At 44.1% G+C, this 18,549-nt stretch overlaps 1 protein-coding gene across 6 annotated transcripts in view; it reads left to right on the plus strand.

Annotated features, from left to right (window-relative positions):
- Nucleotides 1-18,549, plus strand: part of Epn2 (epsin 2) — a 96,053-nt gene that overhangs the window by 33,327 nt on the left and 44,177 nt on the right. For 2 of the 6 annotated variants that reach the window (XM_003465224.4, XM_063241722.1), the window contains exons 2-4: nt 11,137-11,235; nt 12,233-12,988; nt 15,152-15,322. The exons of 1 other annotated variant lie outside the window; for it this stretch is intronic. In XM_003465224.4, coding sequence (XP_003465272.1) covers nt 12,394-12,988; nt 15,152-15,322 — 766 coding nt within the window. In that variant the 5' untranslated portion in view covers nt 11,137-11,235; nt 12,233-12,393. Of the gene's footprint in view, nt 1-11,136; nt 11,236-12,232; nt 12,989-15,151; nt 15,323-16,502; nt 18,326-18,549 lie in introns of those variants that run through there. 3 more of the 6 variants (XM_003465225.4, XM_063241723.1, XM_063241725.1) reach the window with 3 other exon arrangements.

Genomic DNA, 18,549 nt, shown 5'->3' on the forward strand with positions numbered 1-18,549 from the left:
GTGTAGAAAGCACTTGTTAAATGTAGTATCAACTAAACTATCAGCATATCTTTATGACAATGAAATGATATTACCAAACAGAACTGCATCTCCGAAAGACATAAGACTAGCTGGCGTGGTGGCACATACTGTAATCCCAGCACTTGGGAACATGAGGCAGGAGTATCACCACGAGTTCAAGACCAGCATGCAATACATAGTGAGTGAGCTCAAGGCCAGCCTGTACTATCTATAGTGAGACCTGTTTCAAAAAGCAAAAAAAGAAGACACAGGACTGAAACCTAGGCTGTTTGCCCCAGGTGTGGAGGAGGGTATGGAGAGCTTAAAGAGGCCATGGGGTCAGGTGGCTCATTTTGTTTGTGCTTTACTTGTGGTTTGCATATACTGCCTTCTGTGTATTCAGCAGTCCATATCAAAACATTTCAGCAAACAGGAGGAGCAAAAGGAAAATAGCCATGGTCCCCCCTCCCCCCTCCCCGGCCCAGCGCCTGGGACTCCGGAGCACCTCAGACTCAGACATTTAAGAATTAGGAAGGAACATTTCCTCCCAGTGTAGCTAGTCAGTGTGGGGGAGTAAATAAAACACTGGGAATGTCTCCAGCAGAGGAGGAAAAGTAGTATTTTTATTTTGTACCAAAAAGGAAGTTTACCTCATAATTTTAAAAGGCCCATTTCAGAGGAGCAATGCAGACTTTTCAGGTCATTAAATTTGATGTGACTGATTTAGTAGAAGATATTGTTACAGCTAAAGTGGCATCATTTTTAAGAATAAGAGTTTTTTAAAAATAATATTTCTAGGAACTATTCTGAAGTTCATGTGGTCCTGCCTGCTTTTTTCAACTGATTGTGCTGTGCTGCTAACCTGTAGACTACGCTCTTTAAAGTAGAGCATTCTTTGACGCCCTCAGAGCTTCTTTCCCATTGCTGGCATTGGCATCCACATTCATACTTGGTGAGTCTGAGCCCTTCCCACTCCACTGTCTACTTCCTGCTTGTTTAATGTAGTGAGCCTGCTGAGAAAAGGACCTTTTGTGACCTGCTGAACAGGGTAGGAAGACAGTTGGTTCCCTGTCATCTTCTGGCCCCAAACATCTGGATAAGAAATCTTTTCTTTTTTTTTTTTTTTGGTATCAGGGATCAAACTCACGACCTCACGCTTGCCAGGCAGGCGCTTATGCTGCTAAATCCTCAGCCCCAAGAGATCTTTTCTAGGCTTCAGTGAATCTTCCCTTGCTGAGTCGCAAGGAAAAATTTCTTTCTAGACTTTGAGTGCTAGATTGTCTAAGCCAGAAAGAATAAGAATAAGAAATAGACTGGGATCTGTCACTTGGCTGGTAGTGCAGCCTTGGGCTAGTTAATTGCATAAGTTTTTTGGGCCTCAGGTTCCTCTGTAAAATGGGAATCAGGAGGTTAATGCCTTCCTAGGATTGTTACGAAGACCTGTGAAGTACTTTGAACAAGTGCTTGGGGACAGTGAGCTCTCACCCTGTTAGTGTTGCAGTCTTCTGCTAAAAGCCTCTGTTATTTTGCAGTACTTACAGTTCCGTTCTGCTACAGAACTTGTGCTTAGCAGCTTCTCTTTAGTGCCTGGTCCCCTCAGTCAAGCATCCTTGTTCCCTTTGAGGAACTGTGGTACTGGAAATGCAGAGGCTGTGAATACCTGGCTGAGGGCCCTGTGGCTCACTCCCCCCACACCCAGGAGATGGCGACAGCCCAGCACTTAGCAGCACCACGGCCACTAGCCAGGTCTAAATTAAGCACGAAATCATGGGAACTCGAGATTTTCCCATGCAGCTCTGCATTTTTTTTCTTTTTATTTTGGTACCAAGGATCGAACTCATGACCTCGCACTTGCCAGGCAGGCACTTGTGCCACTGAGCTAAATCCCTGGCCCTCTGTATTTTTTTCAAATGTCTCAAGCTAGAAAGTTTTACTAATATAGGCCACAGTGATCTATAGTGTTGCTTGCCTGGTGGCAAGGCATCGTCACCTTCCATTAGCATGTTTCCTGTGACAGAGTCATAGTGCATTTGAAACACTTTTTTCTTTAAGTATCGGAAATCAAACTCAGGACCTTGTGTTTGCCAGGCAAGGCATTGTGCCATTGAGCTAAATCCCTGTCCTTACAGTGCATTACAGGTGGAGAACTCTGTGTGTTTGCATTAGAGATGGAGAACTAGGGTAGGCAGAGCCAGGCTGCCTTCATCAGAGGCAAGGTGTTCTGAGGGCTGCACTTTACATTTTCAAGGGCCTAAGGAAAGACTTCCCTTTCGCTCCCCATGGAGCCCCACAAACCAATGGAAACATTTGCTGTTGTCTTATGGCCAGAGAGCCATCCTCTCAGCCTATGACCTGTGGCTGGGTTTGAGCTCTCAGGACACCATGGGAATAGCAGGGAACCAGCCTTTGGGACTGAAAGATTTGGGAATGGTCTCTGTTAGAAGCTTCTTTGGTGCCTCAGAGTAGTCACAGCACTGGACCTTGGTCTTGGTCACAGCACTAGATTTTGGTCCCTGATTTTCTGGGCTTTTTCTGTTATTTCTGTTTTTGCGGGGTACCTCTGTGAAACAATCTCACTGTGTAGTTCAGGTTGGCCTTGGACTTATTTGAAATGGTCTTCCTGCCTCAGTGTCCAGTGTGCCAGCACACTTGCTTCTTTTTGTGTGATTTTTAAAGACTGTTGTTCATGATTTGGTCTTTTGCAAAACTAAGGGGTAGAAATGAGGTGGAGCAATATTAAAGAATTCTCATTTTCCTTTAAACCATGTTTTATGCATCCTGTTTGTGCATAAACAGGTCTTCTACTTTGGGAGGGAGGTGCAGGCCATATGTCCTCATTCCTTGCCTAGACTAGGCTCAGATTTTTGATACGCTTCTCTCAGCTTTTCAAAGTGCTAGAATTATAGGCATGTACTGGGACCATAGGTCAAGTCTTAAGTGTTTGTTTTCTCTTGCAGTTCTTTAAGAATGTAAACATAAAGTTTCTTTAAGCTCACTTCTTGAATAGTAGTCTAAAATTTGGCTTCTCTAGCAAACAAGAAGCCATTGGAGCCAGGCATGGTGGTGCATGCCTATAGCCTATAATCCCAGCATTCGGCAGGTTTGAGACAGGAGGATCCTCTAAAGGCCAGCCTATACTACATAGTGAAATCAAGGCCAGCCTGAACTCACTCACACACTCTCTCTCTCCCCCTCCCCTCCCCTCCCCTCCCCTCTCTTTCCTCCCCTCCCCTCCCCTCTCTTTCCTCCCCTCCCCTCCCCTCCCCTCCCCTCCCCTCCCCTCCCCTCCCCTCTCCTCTCCTCTCCTCTCCTCTCCTCTCCTATCTTAAAAAAAGTCATTGGAATGAAGATACCTAGGTTAGGTTAGGAGAACATTTCTTTTTGGCTGAAACTCACTTTCTTTAGGTGTGAGAGAGAGAAAGGAATTTTTCCCCTTTTCATTTTTCCCCTCTGCATGAGCCACAGTTATTGGGCTTTAAATTAATACCAGTTTGGCTGAGGCAGGGTCATAATAGTCCTTTCTCTTTAGGCTGAAATGATTACTGTTGAAAAGAATGTGGCACTGTCCATATTGTCCTGACTGGGCCGTTGTCTTCTGGGGGGCCTGTTTGGCTAGGTCATGTGAACTGCAGCCTCAGCCACCCCTGACTAGGCCTCTTAATGATTGTCATGCCCTTTTCTCCAGTGGGAGGATAGAGGTGTATCCTCTTTCATGAGCTGCACATAGCTAGTGAATCAAGGACTGCTGAGTATTCACATGTTTTGGGTTCCTGCACACTGGATACCATGGTTCTCATTTCAGTATGCTTAAAAACCAACAGGCAGCTGGTTAGAATGTGACATCCCCTTGGCTGTATATAACTTATTTATTCTACTTCAGGATTTTTAAACAGGTTCTCAGGAGATCCCGATAATGTGGTCTATGGACAGCATTGGTATGACACTAGGGGAATGGAAGGTCCCTGCTGAGCCTACTTTTAGAAAAATGAGTAGATGTAAAGTTGCAGAAAGCTGCCAGACTCCCATTCTTTGAGCTGCCATCTGAGGTGAGCATGTTTAGTCAATTTGTTTAGTCAGATTTACTGATTGGGACTGGGTGACCACAGTTACAGTTGAGTGACTGTGGTTGTTAGGCGGGTATTGGAGGACAGATCTTCCTTCACAGCTCCTCATCCTTGGTAATGCCAGCTGAAGAGCCACTGCCCAAAATCTCCTTAGGGATTTGATGGAGACTTACTGGTAGGGTGCAAGGGGTGGGAGCTTTGACGCGCATATACCTGCATATACCTGGGCTGCTCAGAACCACATAAAACTTCTCTGTCTCCCGTGATCAAAGCCCTAGATTTGGAAGGAATTTCCCCACCTCGCTCTAAAACTTTGGAACACATATTTATGGAATTCTTATCTCTAGGAGTATCAGTCTAGCAGTGGAGTGTTTTCCAGTTTTTTTTTTTTTGTTTGTTTTGTTTTTTTTCTTTTTTCTATTTTATTCAGTCTCTCTTCAGTCTCCATTGCTATTTGGACTCTGATTGGGTTTTCAATATGCCAGAATGCCATGTTTTCAGTATGCCAGAATTTCCCCTTCTCTGGTTCTGCTTATGTATCACTTTTGTCATTCTTGCAAAAGAGCAGATGATCCCAGATTCTGGTTGAGGTTGCTTTGTTCTTAGGGAGTGTTGTGTTTTCCTAGGAGGATGCAGCCGCTCTGTCAGACTGGGGCTGGGGACTGGGTATGACTCTGGAGCCTGGCAGTGTCTCCACCCCTTACTTGAATGCTCTTGGGGAGTCTAGGGAGCACCGACAGCCTGTTGTTTCCCTTCCCTTATCCTCCTAGGTGCTCCTTGCACAGGGCTAGTGGTTACAAGTGAGAACACACCTATTACAGGTTACAAATGACTCCTGTGACTGAGAAATTTAGGGAATGAGTAGCTTCAGGCACAGGTGGACCAGAGGTTTGACTGATGGGAGGATGTATCATATACCCCTCTGTTCTTGGCTCCTTGCTGTCCCCACTGTCTGTTTTAGTCTTAAGTAACCTCTGCCCTGGCCCTTTGTTTCAGGGCCATCCAGGGAGGTCTTCAGGTATCACACTGTGTATTGTCCCTGGATCCCTCATCTGGCCACAGGGCTAGGTGACTGTGGTGCTCTGTTAGGCCCTGCCTGAGTTCCCAGTCTGCCTCATCCTGGCCAGTTTTCCAGGAAAGAGAGGGGCACTCTTTCCAGAACATTGGAGGTGTACACAGGCAAAGTCAGCAGGTTGTATTTCTAGGCTGAAACTTAAGTGTTTGATTTAAAGGAGCTTCCTAGTTAAGGAGACAAACAGTGGAAAACTGATTGTTTCCTTCCCTGCTAAATAGATGTGCTTTTGATAATGGAGTTTCCAAAGCTCCCAAAAAGGCTTCATAATTTTTTTTTTTAAACTGGAGGTGGAAACTTATGTTATTTTAAAGAGGAAAAAACCCAGAATTTCAAAACACAGTTTAGAGGGTAACAATGTATATACACTGTGTATTTTTATCTTCAAATCAGTTATTCAAGAGTACAATACATTACATTTAATCCTCCAAATAATACCAGCACAAACCTTTATCTTCACTGAGCTCAGGAAAATCAATAGTATAAATATCTTTTTTTTTAAAAAGTTTTTTTTTTGTCTTTTTCATTTTTATCAGTACCAGGGATCAAACTCACAACTGCCTGCTTGCAAGGCAGGCGCTTATGCCGCTGAGCTAAATCCCCAGCCCCAATATCTTAATTATCTTTTATGTATATAGTTTCTTTCAACTTATCATACTAGTGAGACAATGGATGTTTTACACATGCATGTCTGATTTATTTCACTAACAAGTACAGTCTCAAGTTGCATCCATTTACCTATAAAAGTCTCAAATTTATCCTTCTGTGTGGCTGAGTAGTATTCATTGTATAAAATACCACATCTTTTTTTTTTATCTGTTCCTTAGCTGGTGGGCATTTTGGTTGTTTCTATGATCTAGCTATTAACAAATTGTGCTAATGTAAACATAGGTGCACATATATTGCAATGGTATGATGTTTTTAATTCTTTATGGGAAGATACCCAGAAGGGAAATAGCTGGGTCAAATGGGACCTCCAATCCTAGTTTTTTTGAGGAATCTCTACACTGATTTCCATAGCACTTGCACCAGTCTACACTCCCACCAACAGTGGAGAAGGTTCTTTTTTCCCCACATCCTGCCCAGCATTTGTTATTGGTTGATTTCTTAATAATAGCTATTCTTTCCAGGGTGAGTTGGAATCTCAGTATTGTTTTAATTTGCATCTCTCGAATGACCAATGATGTTGAACATTGTTTCATATATTTATTTGCTGTTTGTATTTCTTCACCTGAGAAGTGTGTATTCATCTCAGATGCCCATTTTTGGGTTGGGTCTTTAAATTTGGGAGGACTAATTTTTTTGAGTTCTTTGTATGTTCTCGATAGTAATCCTTTGTCTGAGGAACAGCGGGCAAAACATTTTGTCTCACATTGTGGGTTGTCTTTTCACTCTATTGGTGGTTTCTCTTGCTGTGCTAAAGCTTTTTTTTTTTTTTTTTTTTTTGTCTTTTTCCTTTTTATCGGTACCGGGGATCGAACTCACGACTGCCTGCTTACAAGGCAGGTGCTTATGCTGCTGAGCTGAATCTCCAGCCCCGCTAAAGCTTTTTAATAAGATGAGATCCTAGTTGTTGATTCTCTATTCCTGTGCAATAGAGATTTTGTTCATAAAGTCTTTGCCTACACTTATGTCTTCCAAGAGTTTTACCTACTCTAACTTACAGTAAGTTTATTGTTTCTGTTTTAATATTTAGATCTTTGGCCCATTTTGAATTTAATGCATGGTGAAAGACATGGGTCTTGCTTTATTAAAATCTTTGGCATGTGTAAAGCTAGTTTTTCTAGCACCATATATTTTTTTTTTTTTTTGTCTTTTTCCTTTTTATCGGTACCAGGGATCGAACTCACGACTGCCTGCTTGCAAGGCAGGTGCTTACGCCGCTGAGCTAAACCCCCAGCCCCTCTAGCACCATATATTAAAGAGGCTATCTTGTCTTATACTCTGGGTGAATGATTTGGGGATGACAATGTACAGTAAATATGCCATTGTTTCCCTTGATTGACGTGTTTTGAATATTTGTTGTTTTTTTTTCTTTTCTTTTTATCCTTGAAATAATATGGATTTGAAAAAAGTAGAGAGGCTATTTTTCTTCCAGTGAATGTGTTTAGTACCTTTGTCAAAGATAAGGTGGCTTAATGTGTCTGAAGTTGTTTCTGCATCTTCTAATCTGTTCCACTGGTCTTTGGGCCTGTTTTTTTTTTTTTTTTTTTCCCCAGTACCATGCTGTTTTTGCCACAGTGGCTTTTAGTATAATTTCAAGTTGGAGATTATGATATCTTTTGCCTTGCCTTTGTTGGCCAGGATTGCCTTTGCTATTCTAGGTCTTCTTCAGTTCTGTGAGATAAGTTACTGGAATTTTGATTGGGATTGCATTGAATCTGTGTAACAGTTTTGGAAATATGGTCATTTTCACTACCTTGATTCTTCCTACCCAGGAACACGGGATCTCTCTCCATTTTCTAATATCCTCTTCAATCTCCTTTTTCAGAGTACTGTAGTTTTCAGTGTAGAGGTTTTTTACATCCTTTGTTAAATTGATTCCCAGCTATTTCATTTTTTGGGGTGCTGTTGTGAAAGGTGTTAAAACCATGGTTTCTTGCATACCAGGCAGGTGCTGTTACTGAGCTGCACCCCTAGTCAACAGTGTGAACTTCACAGGCCAGCTAGTACACTGTTTCTTTCTGTTGGAATTTTATCCACTTACTGTGGTTGATAGATAGTGGTTATCTTATGTACACTTGAAACTTTGATTCTTAATAAAGTGAGTTATTAATAAATACAGTATCAAAACAGGCTTTTTAGGACTGGGGTTAGCATGGGACAGGGAGGTAGTGTTGAACATCTTTGGCTGTGGTCCTACCTGGTTCTGTTCAATTTCTGATAGGCATAGAAAGTTTGTTCACTTTGTATGATGAATTCTAATGTGAAGTCATTTTGTTTACTCCAGTCAGAAATATTTAAAAGTATAACAGCTCCATAAACTCACAATGGCATTTGGCCCTTCAGTTGTCACTGTGTAATTTATAAAAATAAGCCCTTCTAGCGGGCTGGTAATTCAGTTATAGTGGCATAAATGCTTGCCTGGCAAGTTCAACTTTGTGAGTTCAATCCCCAGCACCAAAAAAAGCTCTTCTACTTTTTTTTTGCTCCTATTTTTGTTCTAAATCTTTAACAAAATTTATTTTTCCACCTTTTTTTAAAATTTGAGACTGGGTCTCACTGTGTAGTTCAGGCTGACATTGAACTCACTAGTCCATGCTGGATTCAGTCTTGATTATTCTGCCTCATCTTGAATGCTGGGATTACAGGTGTATCTGTAACCCCACCTGGCTCTGTATTGGAATCCTTAAAGCATGATTTGTGAACTATTATACTTCCTCAGGTTTGACTGAGGAGTCCATAAGGTAACAAATGATTCTGATGTAGCATGCTCATTAATTCATCCTCAGCAGACTGGAAATGAAGAAAATGAGGGAGTTTGGAAGGGGAAAGTGGAGTGTGTAAGCCATTCAGAAGAAAGTGAAAATAAAGCAAAACTCGGGTTCTGGAAATACCAAGGGTATGTTCAGGGACAGGAGCGTGGGTTAGAGGTGGGTTAGAGGCTTACCCTCGGGAGGGTGTCATGGTAGAGGTTTGCTACGAGAGGAACTGATTCAGCGTTTGCAGCCCAGTTCTGAGGGTGAGGGAGAGAAGTTTAACCGAGTTCCACTGGCTTGAACCACTGGTGGTACATACCTGACTGTCGGGGAGGTTGGAGCCCCGCCCAGTGGGACTGTTCCTGCTGCCAGATGGGTTAAGCTGGCAGGAATGTAGCACATTCAAATTAGTGCTGCCCAGCAGCAAGACATAAGAATTACAGCCCTGTTGTGAATGTGTTTAAAATGAGAAAGTGAGGTCTGAGTATCACGGCCCAGTTTGGCAAAGCTGTGGAGGTTCAGGTGTTTGAAGCTTGAAGCTCTGCCTGCTTCAAGGGTCCTGCTGCTTTGCTAGTGTTGATCTTACAGTTCAGAGTTTCAGTTTGCAGCATGTTACTTCAGTAAGGTGCACAGCCCAGTCAGTGTAGAAGATAGTCACCTGGTGTCCTTTCAAACTACTGGGTATCTTATCCCCAGATATCTCCCTTACCATCTGTTGGTTCTGAAACTTGGCGGTTAAGCCTTAAGAAAATAGTAGCTACCCAACACCATGGAAAACTAAAGTAGGAGTGTTTTAAGTTCTAAGTAAGTCCTGCTGGGTAACTTCGCAAGACCCTGTCTTCAAAAAGGGTGGTACGGTGGGTACTAAGAATGTAGGTCAGTGTGAAGGCCCTGGGTTCAGTCCTTAGTACTGTACACAGGTGCGTGCAGACACACACACACACACACACACACACACACACACACAGTAGCTAGGTAGTAAATTACATGGATTATGGATTGGCTTGCTTTCTTTTTGTAACTGTAGCAAATATTGTATTAGCTTTTTTGCTTCTTTGTGAAGCCCAAGTATTTCAGAAGTCACAGCAGACTGAACCTGTTACAGAAAGGCCTGCCTCTCCAATGGCCCTGGTTTCTGAATTGCTAATTGCTTGGCATTCCTTTCCCAACCCCTGTATATTCTAGTCTTCCTCACAGAAATACCTGCTGGTTTTTTTGTTTTTTTTTTTTTTTTTTTTTTTTTTTTTTTTTTGGCTACAGGCCTAGAGAGGGAGCTTTGGACCTCTCTCAACCCTCTGGAGGATGCTGGACCCAGTGAGACATCTGCCAGCAGCCCACATCCTATCTCCCCTGCCCAGGTGGCCAGACTGGAAGGCAATAGAACAGAGGTTACTGTATCTCCCTTGGGGAGAGCATCCTTTTTGTTTTTCTGTGGTATCCCCAGCCATTAGAGGCCGTTTGTAGCAGCACCATTTACTCTTGTGCTTCATTGAAGCTTGGAGGGTGGTGCCCAGTTGTGCTCACTTCTACGAAGAGTAGGCCAGGCATGCCTGCGGTTCACCAACTAGAATGACAAATATGGAAGTACTGGGGGCCCTGGCATATCACAGGACTCCTGGGCATTACTGCTGATTTTGGCATGTATTTGCAATTTAAATTAGGAAGTACTGAAAATTAGAGTGTTTTTTCCCCTCTTTGTGAGGTCTATTCCATTTATGCCAGTAGCAAATGTAGCATTTTGAATGAAAAACCTTGTAAAGTCAAGTATGTCGGTTAGCATGAAAAGTTTTATCTCTAGTCCTCTGACAGGCTTTGGAGGATTCATGAGAGATGGACAGATGGGTGGAGAAGCAGAATATACCTCTCTTAGGTAAAGTCGGTTTTGTGGCCTCAAAAGAAGATATGAAAACTTGGCATTACTATGGTGAGAAAGTGGTGAAGCGTTACGAACTGCCCCCTTCTCACTTGGGTGACATGTGTGACGACTGGCCTCTGCATTCCCTGTGCCCTTACTTTTTCTGACTTGTTTATTTTTCATGTACCCATTTTCACCTAAGGTTTAGATGAGGAAGCTGGAGCTGTCCAGTATTTCTCTGGTATAAGCAGAATGGCAGCTAAGTGCAGCGTAAAAGCCTCTGTGGGGAGAGAGAGGAGGTTTTAGATCCTGGGCTACTCTGGGCAGTTGTGTCAGGACGCAGGTTGGTGAGAGGGGGGTGGAAACAGGTCCTAGTTAGACAGTCATAATTAGCCAGCATAGTGACTCTAGGCCTGGGTTCCTCATTGGTACGTAGGAAGAATGTCCTCATCTGAAAGTTTTTCATGAGCAATAAATTAGAGCCTGACTTGAAGGACTCCAAATGGTCAAGTAGGTGACCATGGTAGATTGGGTCTCACTTTCTCTGCGGGCGCCAAGTGTGCTGTTGTATCTGTGGGCACTCCTGGAGACTTCTGGGCCTCAGTTTCTTCATTTTATAGATGAGAATCTCTGTCCTCTGCTTGGGGACTAATTTATGGACTTTGGAACATTGCTTGACTTTGGAATGTCATATATTCAACAGTGTTTATTCCATGTTTGACACAGTAATAGGTGCTGGGTACTCATTGTGAACAAGACAGATGTCGGTCACCAGGCTTGAGGACCAGAGCCGTGTGTCAGAGATGTGGACCTGACTCTAGCTCTGTAAGTACTTTTCATGTGGAAGAAGAAGGGGATGGGTGTGTTTGGAGCGAGTGAATGTGCAGTCTTGGTCTCAGTTTTGTCTCCTGTGACATGAAGTAATTGGCCAGAACCAGGAAAGTTTTCAGGGTGTTTTAGCTGAGCTAGGTGCTGGAAGATCTTCAAAGCCCAGTGGAGGTTGTTAGCCTTGCCCTGGTAGAGCAGTCAGAAACTTCATAAATTCTTGAGCAGGGAAGGTCTGGAGTGAAGTGGCCATTAAGGAGAATTCCCTGAGTGGTTGGATGCCTGGTGGACCAACATCAAATGTTTAGCAATCTTAAAGATAGAGATAGGCACTTTGAAGTTGAGAGAACCCTGAAATGACATTCTTGCCCTGCATACAGTTTTGAAACTTGAATTCGGCTGCATGTAGCTCAATGGTAGAGTGCATGCTTAGCATGCACAAGGCCCTGGGTTTAATTTCCAGCACTTGGGTACACATGTGCACAGACACACACACACAAATAAATCTGTCTGATTCAGCTTCCCAATGTCCTGATTGTACTTGACATTGAAAGTGCAACTCACGAAATATCTGTTGTCCAATGAAAGCCTTTTGAAAGTACAATAATTTTTTTCAGGCTTAAACTTGATTTTAATGTTATTCATTATTAATTGATTTTATTGACTTTATTTTGGAGACAGGGTCTTGCAGTGTAATTCAGGCTGACCTTGAACTCAGCATGTAGGGCAGGTTGGCCTTGAACTCACAGCAGTCCTTCTACTTTAGCCTCCTGAGTGATGGGATTACAGGTGTGCACCACCACACTTTGCACTGATGTTACTGATCTTGTCTTAGTTTTGAAAGCAGGATGGACTCTTTCACCCCAGAATAGACAGTCTGTCCATTCACAAAGCTCAGCTAGTCACCCAGTACCTGCCATGTATGGAAGTACTTTAGCTAGGCTCTCTCTCCCTTGTGGACTGCTTGGCTCACAGTGGAGTGTATTTTCTCCTTTAGGTCATGGCTAGTTTCTTGGATCTGAGGCTCCAGAGGAGGAAATGACTTCAAGCCTCTTACCCCAGCTTGATCACAGAAAGTGGACCTTCATAGGGTGTGGACTTACTGAACATAGGAAATTCTGTCTTTTTGAAAGGCTTTAAATTTGTAACAAAATAAAAATGACGACTTCATCTATTAGACGACAGATGAAAAACATTGTGAACAATTACTCAGAGGCTGAAATTAAAGTCCGGGAAGCCACCTCTAATGACCCGTGGGGCCCATCCAGCTCTCTGATGACTGAAATTGCTGACCTGACCTACAATGTGGTGGCCTTCTCAGAGATCATGAGCATGGTGTGGAAGCGGCTCAATGACCACGGCAAGAACTGGCGGCACGTGTACAAGGCACTGACACTGCTGGACTACCTCATCAAGACAGGCTCTGAGCGTGTGGCCCAGCAGTGTCGTGAGAACATATTCGCCATCCAGACTCTGAAAGACTTTCAGTACATTGACCGTGATGGCAAGGACCAGGGCATCAATGTGCGTGAGAAATCAAAGCAACTGGTGGCCCTTCTGAAGGATGAGGAACGGCTGAAGGCTGAACGGGCCCAGGCTCTCAAAACCAAAGAGCGCATGGCCCAGGTGGCCACTGGCATGGGTAGCAACCAAATCACTTTTGGCCGTGGCTCCAGTCAGCCCAACTTGTCAACCAGCTACTCGGAGCAGGAGTACGGCAAGGCTGGGGGATCTCCAGCCTCCTATCATGGCTGTGAGTAATCAGAGTGCTCCCTGTCCCTTGTGTGACTGGACACCTTGTACAGATGTGGCAGCAGGGGAGGGGGAGGTAGGTAGTATGGTATGTGTGCCCTGGTGCTGAGGGAGTAGTGGCCACCCCAGGGCCTGACTCTGTTCTCAATTCTCAGCTTTTGGCAACCTAGACAACTTCCCTTGGTCTGGATTGAGATATGGTCACTAAAAGGCTTTTGAGTCCTTTGAGTGCTCTGTGGGTCTCCTGCTTCTGGGTAGAGCAGCCCCTGTGGCTTCCTGGGTTCTCAGGAAAAGATGGATACTAAGGTAGGTCTTAGAATTTCCCTTCTGAGAAGGTGTGCCAACAAAAAGATTGTCCTGCTCAAACAATGGGGAACTGGCTCTGGTAGCCAGAAAAAAAATAAGTGTTTTTTTCTTGATCATCTTATTTCTTTAATCTCTCCACCCCCCACCCCCCACCCCCCCGTATCAGGAATTGAACTCATGGCCGTGTGCTTGCCAGACAAGCACTGTGCTGCTGATCTACATCCTTGACCCCGATATCTTTCTTCTTTTTTTTCTTCCTTTTTCTCCAAGTTTCTTTAATCTTGTATTAAATTGTTTCCTACTGAATGAGCTGCAGGTCTCTTGAATGGCTCAGTGCATTTATTCTATTTCAGCATCACACAGGATGGAGGTTTGATTTCTCTGTTTAAAAGAGGGAAAACTGTGAAGAAACCTTTACATGTGGTTAGTATGAATTCCAGTCCCTGTAATTTGGTTGCATAGTTGTATTTGCACTGGGTAGAGGCGGCCTGTGTTTTGGATTTGCATGTTGGGTCACTGTAGGCCTTTGCTGTTGGTTCAGAATTGATCTGTGGGAGTAGAAGTGGTGTTCAGGAAGTGATGGATGCTGGTCTTTGAACCATGTTGGCATCCTGGTTTTTCACTGAAAGACTCTTGGAACATTGCCCTTCCTCCACCTTCACTGTGCTGTGTTGCCAAGTATGGACCCCATACTCAGCAAGGTGGCTCTGGTGGCCTTGTTTTATGGGGAAGGTATGACACAAAAATTGTATCTTCTGGCTGCAAAAACAAAAGTGCAGGGTTTTTTTGTTTGTTTGTTTGTGTTTTACAGTGCAGGTTTTCATTTCCTGATTTTTTAAGAATTAGTAACACTATATCAGCATAGCACAAAAATTTTTTAAAGGAAGTTGTTTGTAGTTTGACAAATCCATCTCAACCCTTGCTTGGTTAATGATTTTGTCACTGGACCACTTACTAACATTTCCTGCTTTTGCAGGTTCAGTTAGACTTTGTATCACCTGCCACCAAGAGTTTGAGAAACGTGGCAAATGAGAGATATACGTATTGAAGTCAAGCTCTCTAGGAATTCTAAATTACTATCAAGTGTGGTGCAGGTTAGCATTTTCTTGTGTCATTTTAAATTCTTATTTCCTCTTAGTTCGAACTGCTTTGCTTAAATGATGATTGTGACCTCTGTGAAACCAGTTGAAAATGATTCAACCTTAATCTACATTGGTCTCCTTTAGGGCTTAAGTTTGAACTCCCACCCCCACTCCAAGATTGCCCTTTAAGTAGGGAAATTGATTTGTTTCTCTCAAGGACCTTCCTGCCATCGCCCCAGAAAAGGTTGTCTTTGCATTGCCTTAGTGTCCCATTCCCTTGCCTTTCTCTGTTCTACACTGCTGTGGTTGTGATGTATGGTCAGAGGAGTAGCACTTTTCTTTCCGTGCCTCTTATAGTCATTGTATCTTTGGAAGCTAGAGGGTACAAAGCAAGGAGCTGAAACAGCATCATGTTCATGAACAGTCTGTGGAACATTCCACACACAGGAGCAAGACTGAGGGCACAGGAGTCTGTTTGATCTGGCCCTTCCTCCTTATTTTGAACCAGAGCCGTGGGTCTTGCTGGGCTTCCACTGGGCTGAATGATGCTCCAGCTCTGAAGTTTGTAGTTCCCCCAGACCTTGAGTCTGAATTACATAATTAGGGTCAGATTGTAGTCAACAGGCTCTTTATGACTAGCTTCCAAGCCCAGGGGACGGCAGGTGTGGTGCAGGGCTCTGGGTGGCCTCAACCCATGCCCCCTGCAGGACTGCTGCACATCCTCTAATGGTCTGTCTCTCTCTGTGTGTATGTGTGTGTGTGTCCCTGCCCAACAGCGCCTGAGGCCTCGCTGTGCCCTCAGCACCGCACAGGGCCCCCACTGGGTCAGAGCGAGGAGCTACAGCCACTGAGCCAGCGCCACCCTTTCCTGCCGCACCTGGGGCTGGCTTCCCGCCCAAATGGCGACTGGGCCCAGCCTTGCCTCACTTGTGACCGTACAGCCCGAGGTGGGAAGGCAGTTTGCTTTTCTCCTTCCTAGAAATGCTGGGCAGCTTGCTGGGGGATGCTTGTACCAGTACAGCCAACTCTCTTCCTTTCTCCTGCAGGGCCTGGAGGTCCAACCTCTAGCAGTCTGGGACCCTCTTACACGTTTGTCCCTAGGAGATCTTGGCCTAGCCATGCTCCCTTTCACGTGATCACATACCTCTTGCTTAGTATGCTTGGAATGCTTTTTGGGTGGGCATGGGTGCTGGCTCCTGGTCTCCCCATGTCTCATGTCCTGACAAATTGGAGAGGGCTCTGCTGCCTGCCAGGCTACCAATGGTGGTAGACCAGACCACTTGACTTGTTGAAGTGGAAATATCTCATTTAAGCCTCACATTGCTGGGCACCCACCAGATCCTCAATTGATGGTCACTGGAAGCCATCATCCTTTATGCAATAATTGATGCTTTGCTGATTATCCATTAGGATTGCTTTTGCTTCCCAGTCAATTGCTGTCATTCCTGAAATCCCTATTAACCACAGTAAATAGAGAGTTAGCTGTACTGTCAATTCTAGGTTATCGTGTTTGAAGATGCTGAATTCAATGAGTAACTAAAAATGGTGCTTCTCTTTTTAACTAAATAATGTATCCTGGTCAGAGCGTACACTGGTGCAGGTTAAACTGGAAACAGGTTGTCGCTGTTGCCTATAAGAAAATCCTCTCAGTCTAACCTTCCTTTGGTTGAAGGTGGGGGTCTGTGCTTGTGAAGAAAGCTGTCTTTTCTACTCTGACCAAAGGGGCTCCGACAGCAAGCTTTTGTGTGATTTCTCTGGTAAGGTAGCCAGCCTCTTAAGCAGCCCTGGAGAGTTACTGTTCATTCATGCTTTATTAGTATTACAGCTTTATTTGACTTGGTGTTTGTGTGATCACTGTATTTAGCCCTGAGATATTTTCCTTTATCTTCCTGTCTTCCCCTAACAGTTTATACAAGATTTTGGTTTCTTCTACACTGATCTTAAAAAAATGTAAGTAGGACCAACTTTGTGCTGAAAAAAATGTCAAGGTCAAAGCTTATTTAAATGGGCACATGAATTACATGTCCATTTTTCTTTATCTGTCCCTGTAGTTTTGGCTTTCTTGGGACATACTTTTTTTTTTTTTTTTTTTTTTTTTGGGACAGGGTCTCACTGTGTAATTCAGGCTGGCCTTAAATTCACTATATAGCCAAGACTGGCCTTGAATTTGTAGTGATCCTTCTGCCTCAGCCTCCCAGGTGCTGTGATTGCAGGTGTGTGCCACTGTGCCTGACAACATTTGTGTATTAAAACCAGGCCTGGTTATCTTCTGTTGGGCCCTCTCTGGTCCTCCCTCTGTACCTTTGCCTGTGTGATTCATTCTGCATGGATAGCTACCCCCAAATCAGGCAAGCTGCTCAAGGTATACAGTCCATGTGAATCTCTATTCTTTTTCATCTCTGGTATGAATTAAAAATAAAAATCATTGTCTTTATTTAATAATTTTTTATACCCTGGATGAATTTTCAGCAACAAGTGCTACCTGGAATTGCAGTTCATCCTTAACTGTTTGGTATGAGCATTGCTTTCCATATTCTTCACCTGTCCTGTGATGCCATGGAGGTACTTTTCTGTTTTTTCTTGTGTTAACTGTTAGGTAGGTGGATTTGGAATGCACCCATTTGGAATCTAGCCATACCCTGCAGGAGCAGAGGCAACCAGTTGCTGAGAAGCCTCCTTGCATGAGAGCAGCCATAGTGGGATGGTGTCTCATGCGTTTGACTGTTGTCTTATTGGGTAGTAATGTGCTGGTGTTTGGGGACTGCTTTCTAGCATGAACTAGATGTCATTTCATCCCTCCTCTTTCTCACTGCCCTGACCATGGATATCTGTCATATTCTGTCTATTAATCTCATTTTGTCACTTCAGACTAGTGCTAATCTTTTGATTATTTTTTTTCCATTTCTTTATTGTGACAGAGTCATGCTGTGCAGTTCATGCTAACCTTCAATTCACTTTGTAGCCCACTGGCCTCAAACTCACAGCAATCCTCCTACTTCAGCCTCTCACGTGTTGGGATTGCAGGCGTGTACCACAGTGCCAGGCTTTGATTGATTTCTTTCCCGTTAGCCTATACCTATATCCAGCCTCATTTTTACCCTTGCTCTTGGTTCTAGAGCTTAGATGCCAGCTTGCCTGCAGGTCATACCTGAGTTTTTGTCAAGGCAAATGAAGCCTTCCCTGGTTGACCTTGGTGTCACCTCCTTCTCTCTCTCTCTCTCTCTCTCTCTCTCTCTCTCTCTCTCTCTCTCTCTCATACACACACACACACACACACACAGACACACAGTATGTCTGGGTCCTTGTCCTTGCACAAAAGCACCTCAGATCTCAGGTCTGTTCATGTCTGCCCACAGTGCAAGGCTTTAGGTTCTGCCTTTGTAGCTCATCCCACCTGTGCTCTAGGCTCTTACATTCCCTTTGACACATTGTTTCCTGAGTTCCTAGCCACACCTTGCTTTTAATCTTTGGAGCTGGTGAAGGAGAGTAGCTGGTAGGGCAGTAGAACATGCTCAAGTCTGGCCTGTAGAAGGCGTAGGGCAGAGTTGCTCAAACTACTTTTGCCAAGGAACATTCCTTTAATTCCTAGTCTGTCCTGGTCAGATACTTGTGTGTCAGTGTTTGGATGTTGTAGCAGTGTCCGATGGCTATAAAAAGCGCCTCACTGTATTTGTCTTGTCACAGACCACATGCTTTACTCTGTGAACTGGCATGTGGCCTGGGTCACATCAAAAGGCCTGTTGGGTTTTACTCACCCAGATGGGGAGCTGGGGAGAGGTGGTTTGAATGTAGGACAGAGTCCAACTGAATTAAGGATGAGAAGGATTAGGAGGATCGCTCTGGCTATATGTGGGGTTGGGCAGGAACAGGATACTGCCCTGGTCCAGAGGAAGACCATGTGCTGCAGGAGTGTGGGAAGTGGCCAGGCCTTTCGGAGCAACTTACTGAAGGCATGTGAGCAGGGTGCTGGGAGTGAGACCGGGTGCAGCAGGTTTGAGGAGGACATGTTGAAATTGTGTACCTGACATGCAAGTAGAGATGTTGAGACTTCTGGAGTATGGGGGAGTGTCCCAGGCTAAAAAGGGAGGTATTGGTACTAGATAGTGCTTCTGACTTTTAGATCTTTGGCCTCTCTATGCTCATGTTTTCTTAAAGGCTCAGGGCATATTGGCTG

Source organism: Cavia porcellus, unplaced genomic scaffold (assembly GCF_034190915.1).
Source record: "Cavia porcellus strain 051 isolate PalLab524CR breed Dunkin Hartley unplaced genomic scaffold, mCavPor4.1 scaffold_32, whole genome shotgun sequence".
Lineage (NCBI taxonomy): Eukaryota > Metazoa > Chordata > Mammalia > Rodentia > Caviidae > Cavia > Cavia porcellus.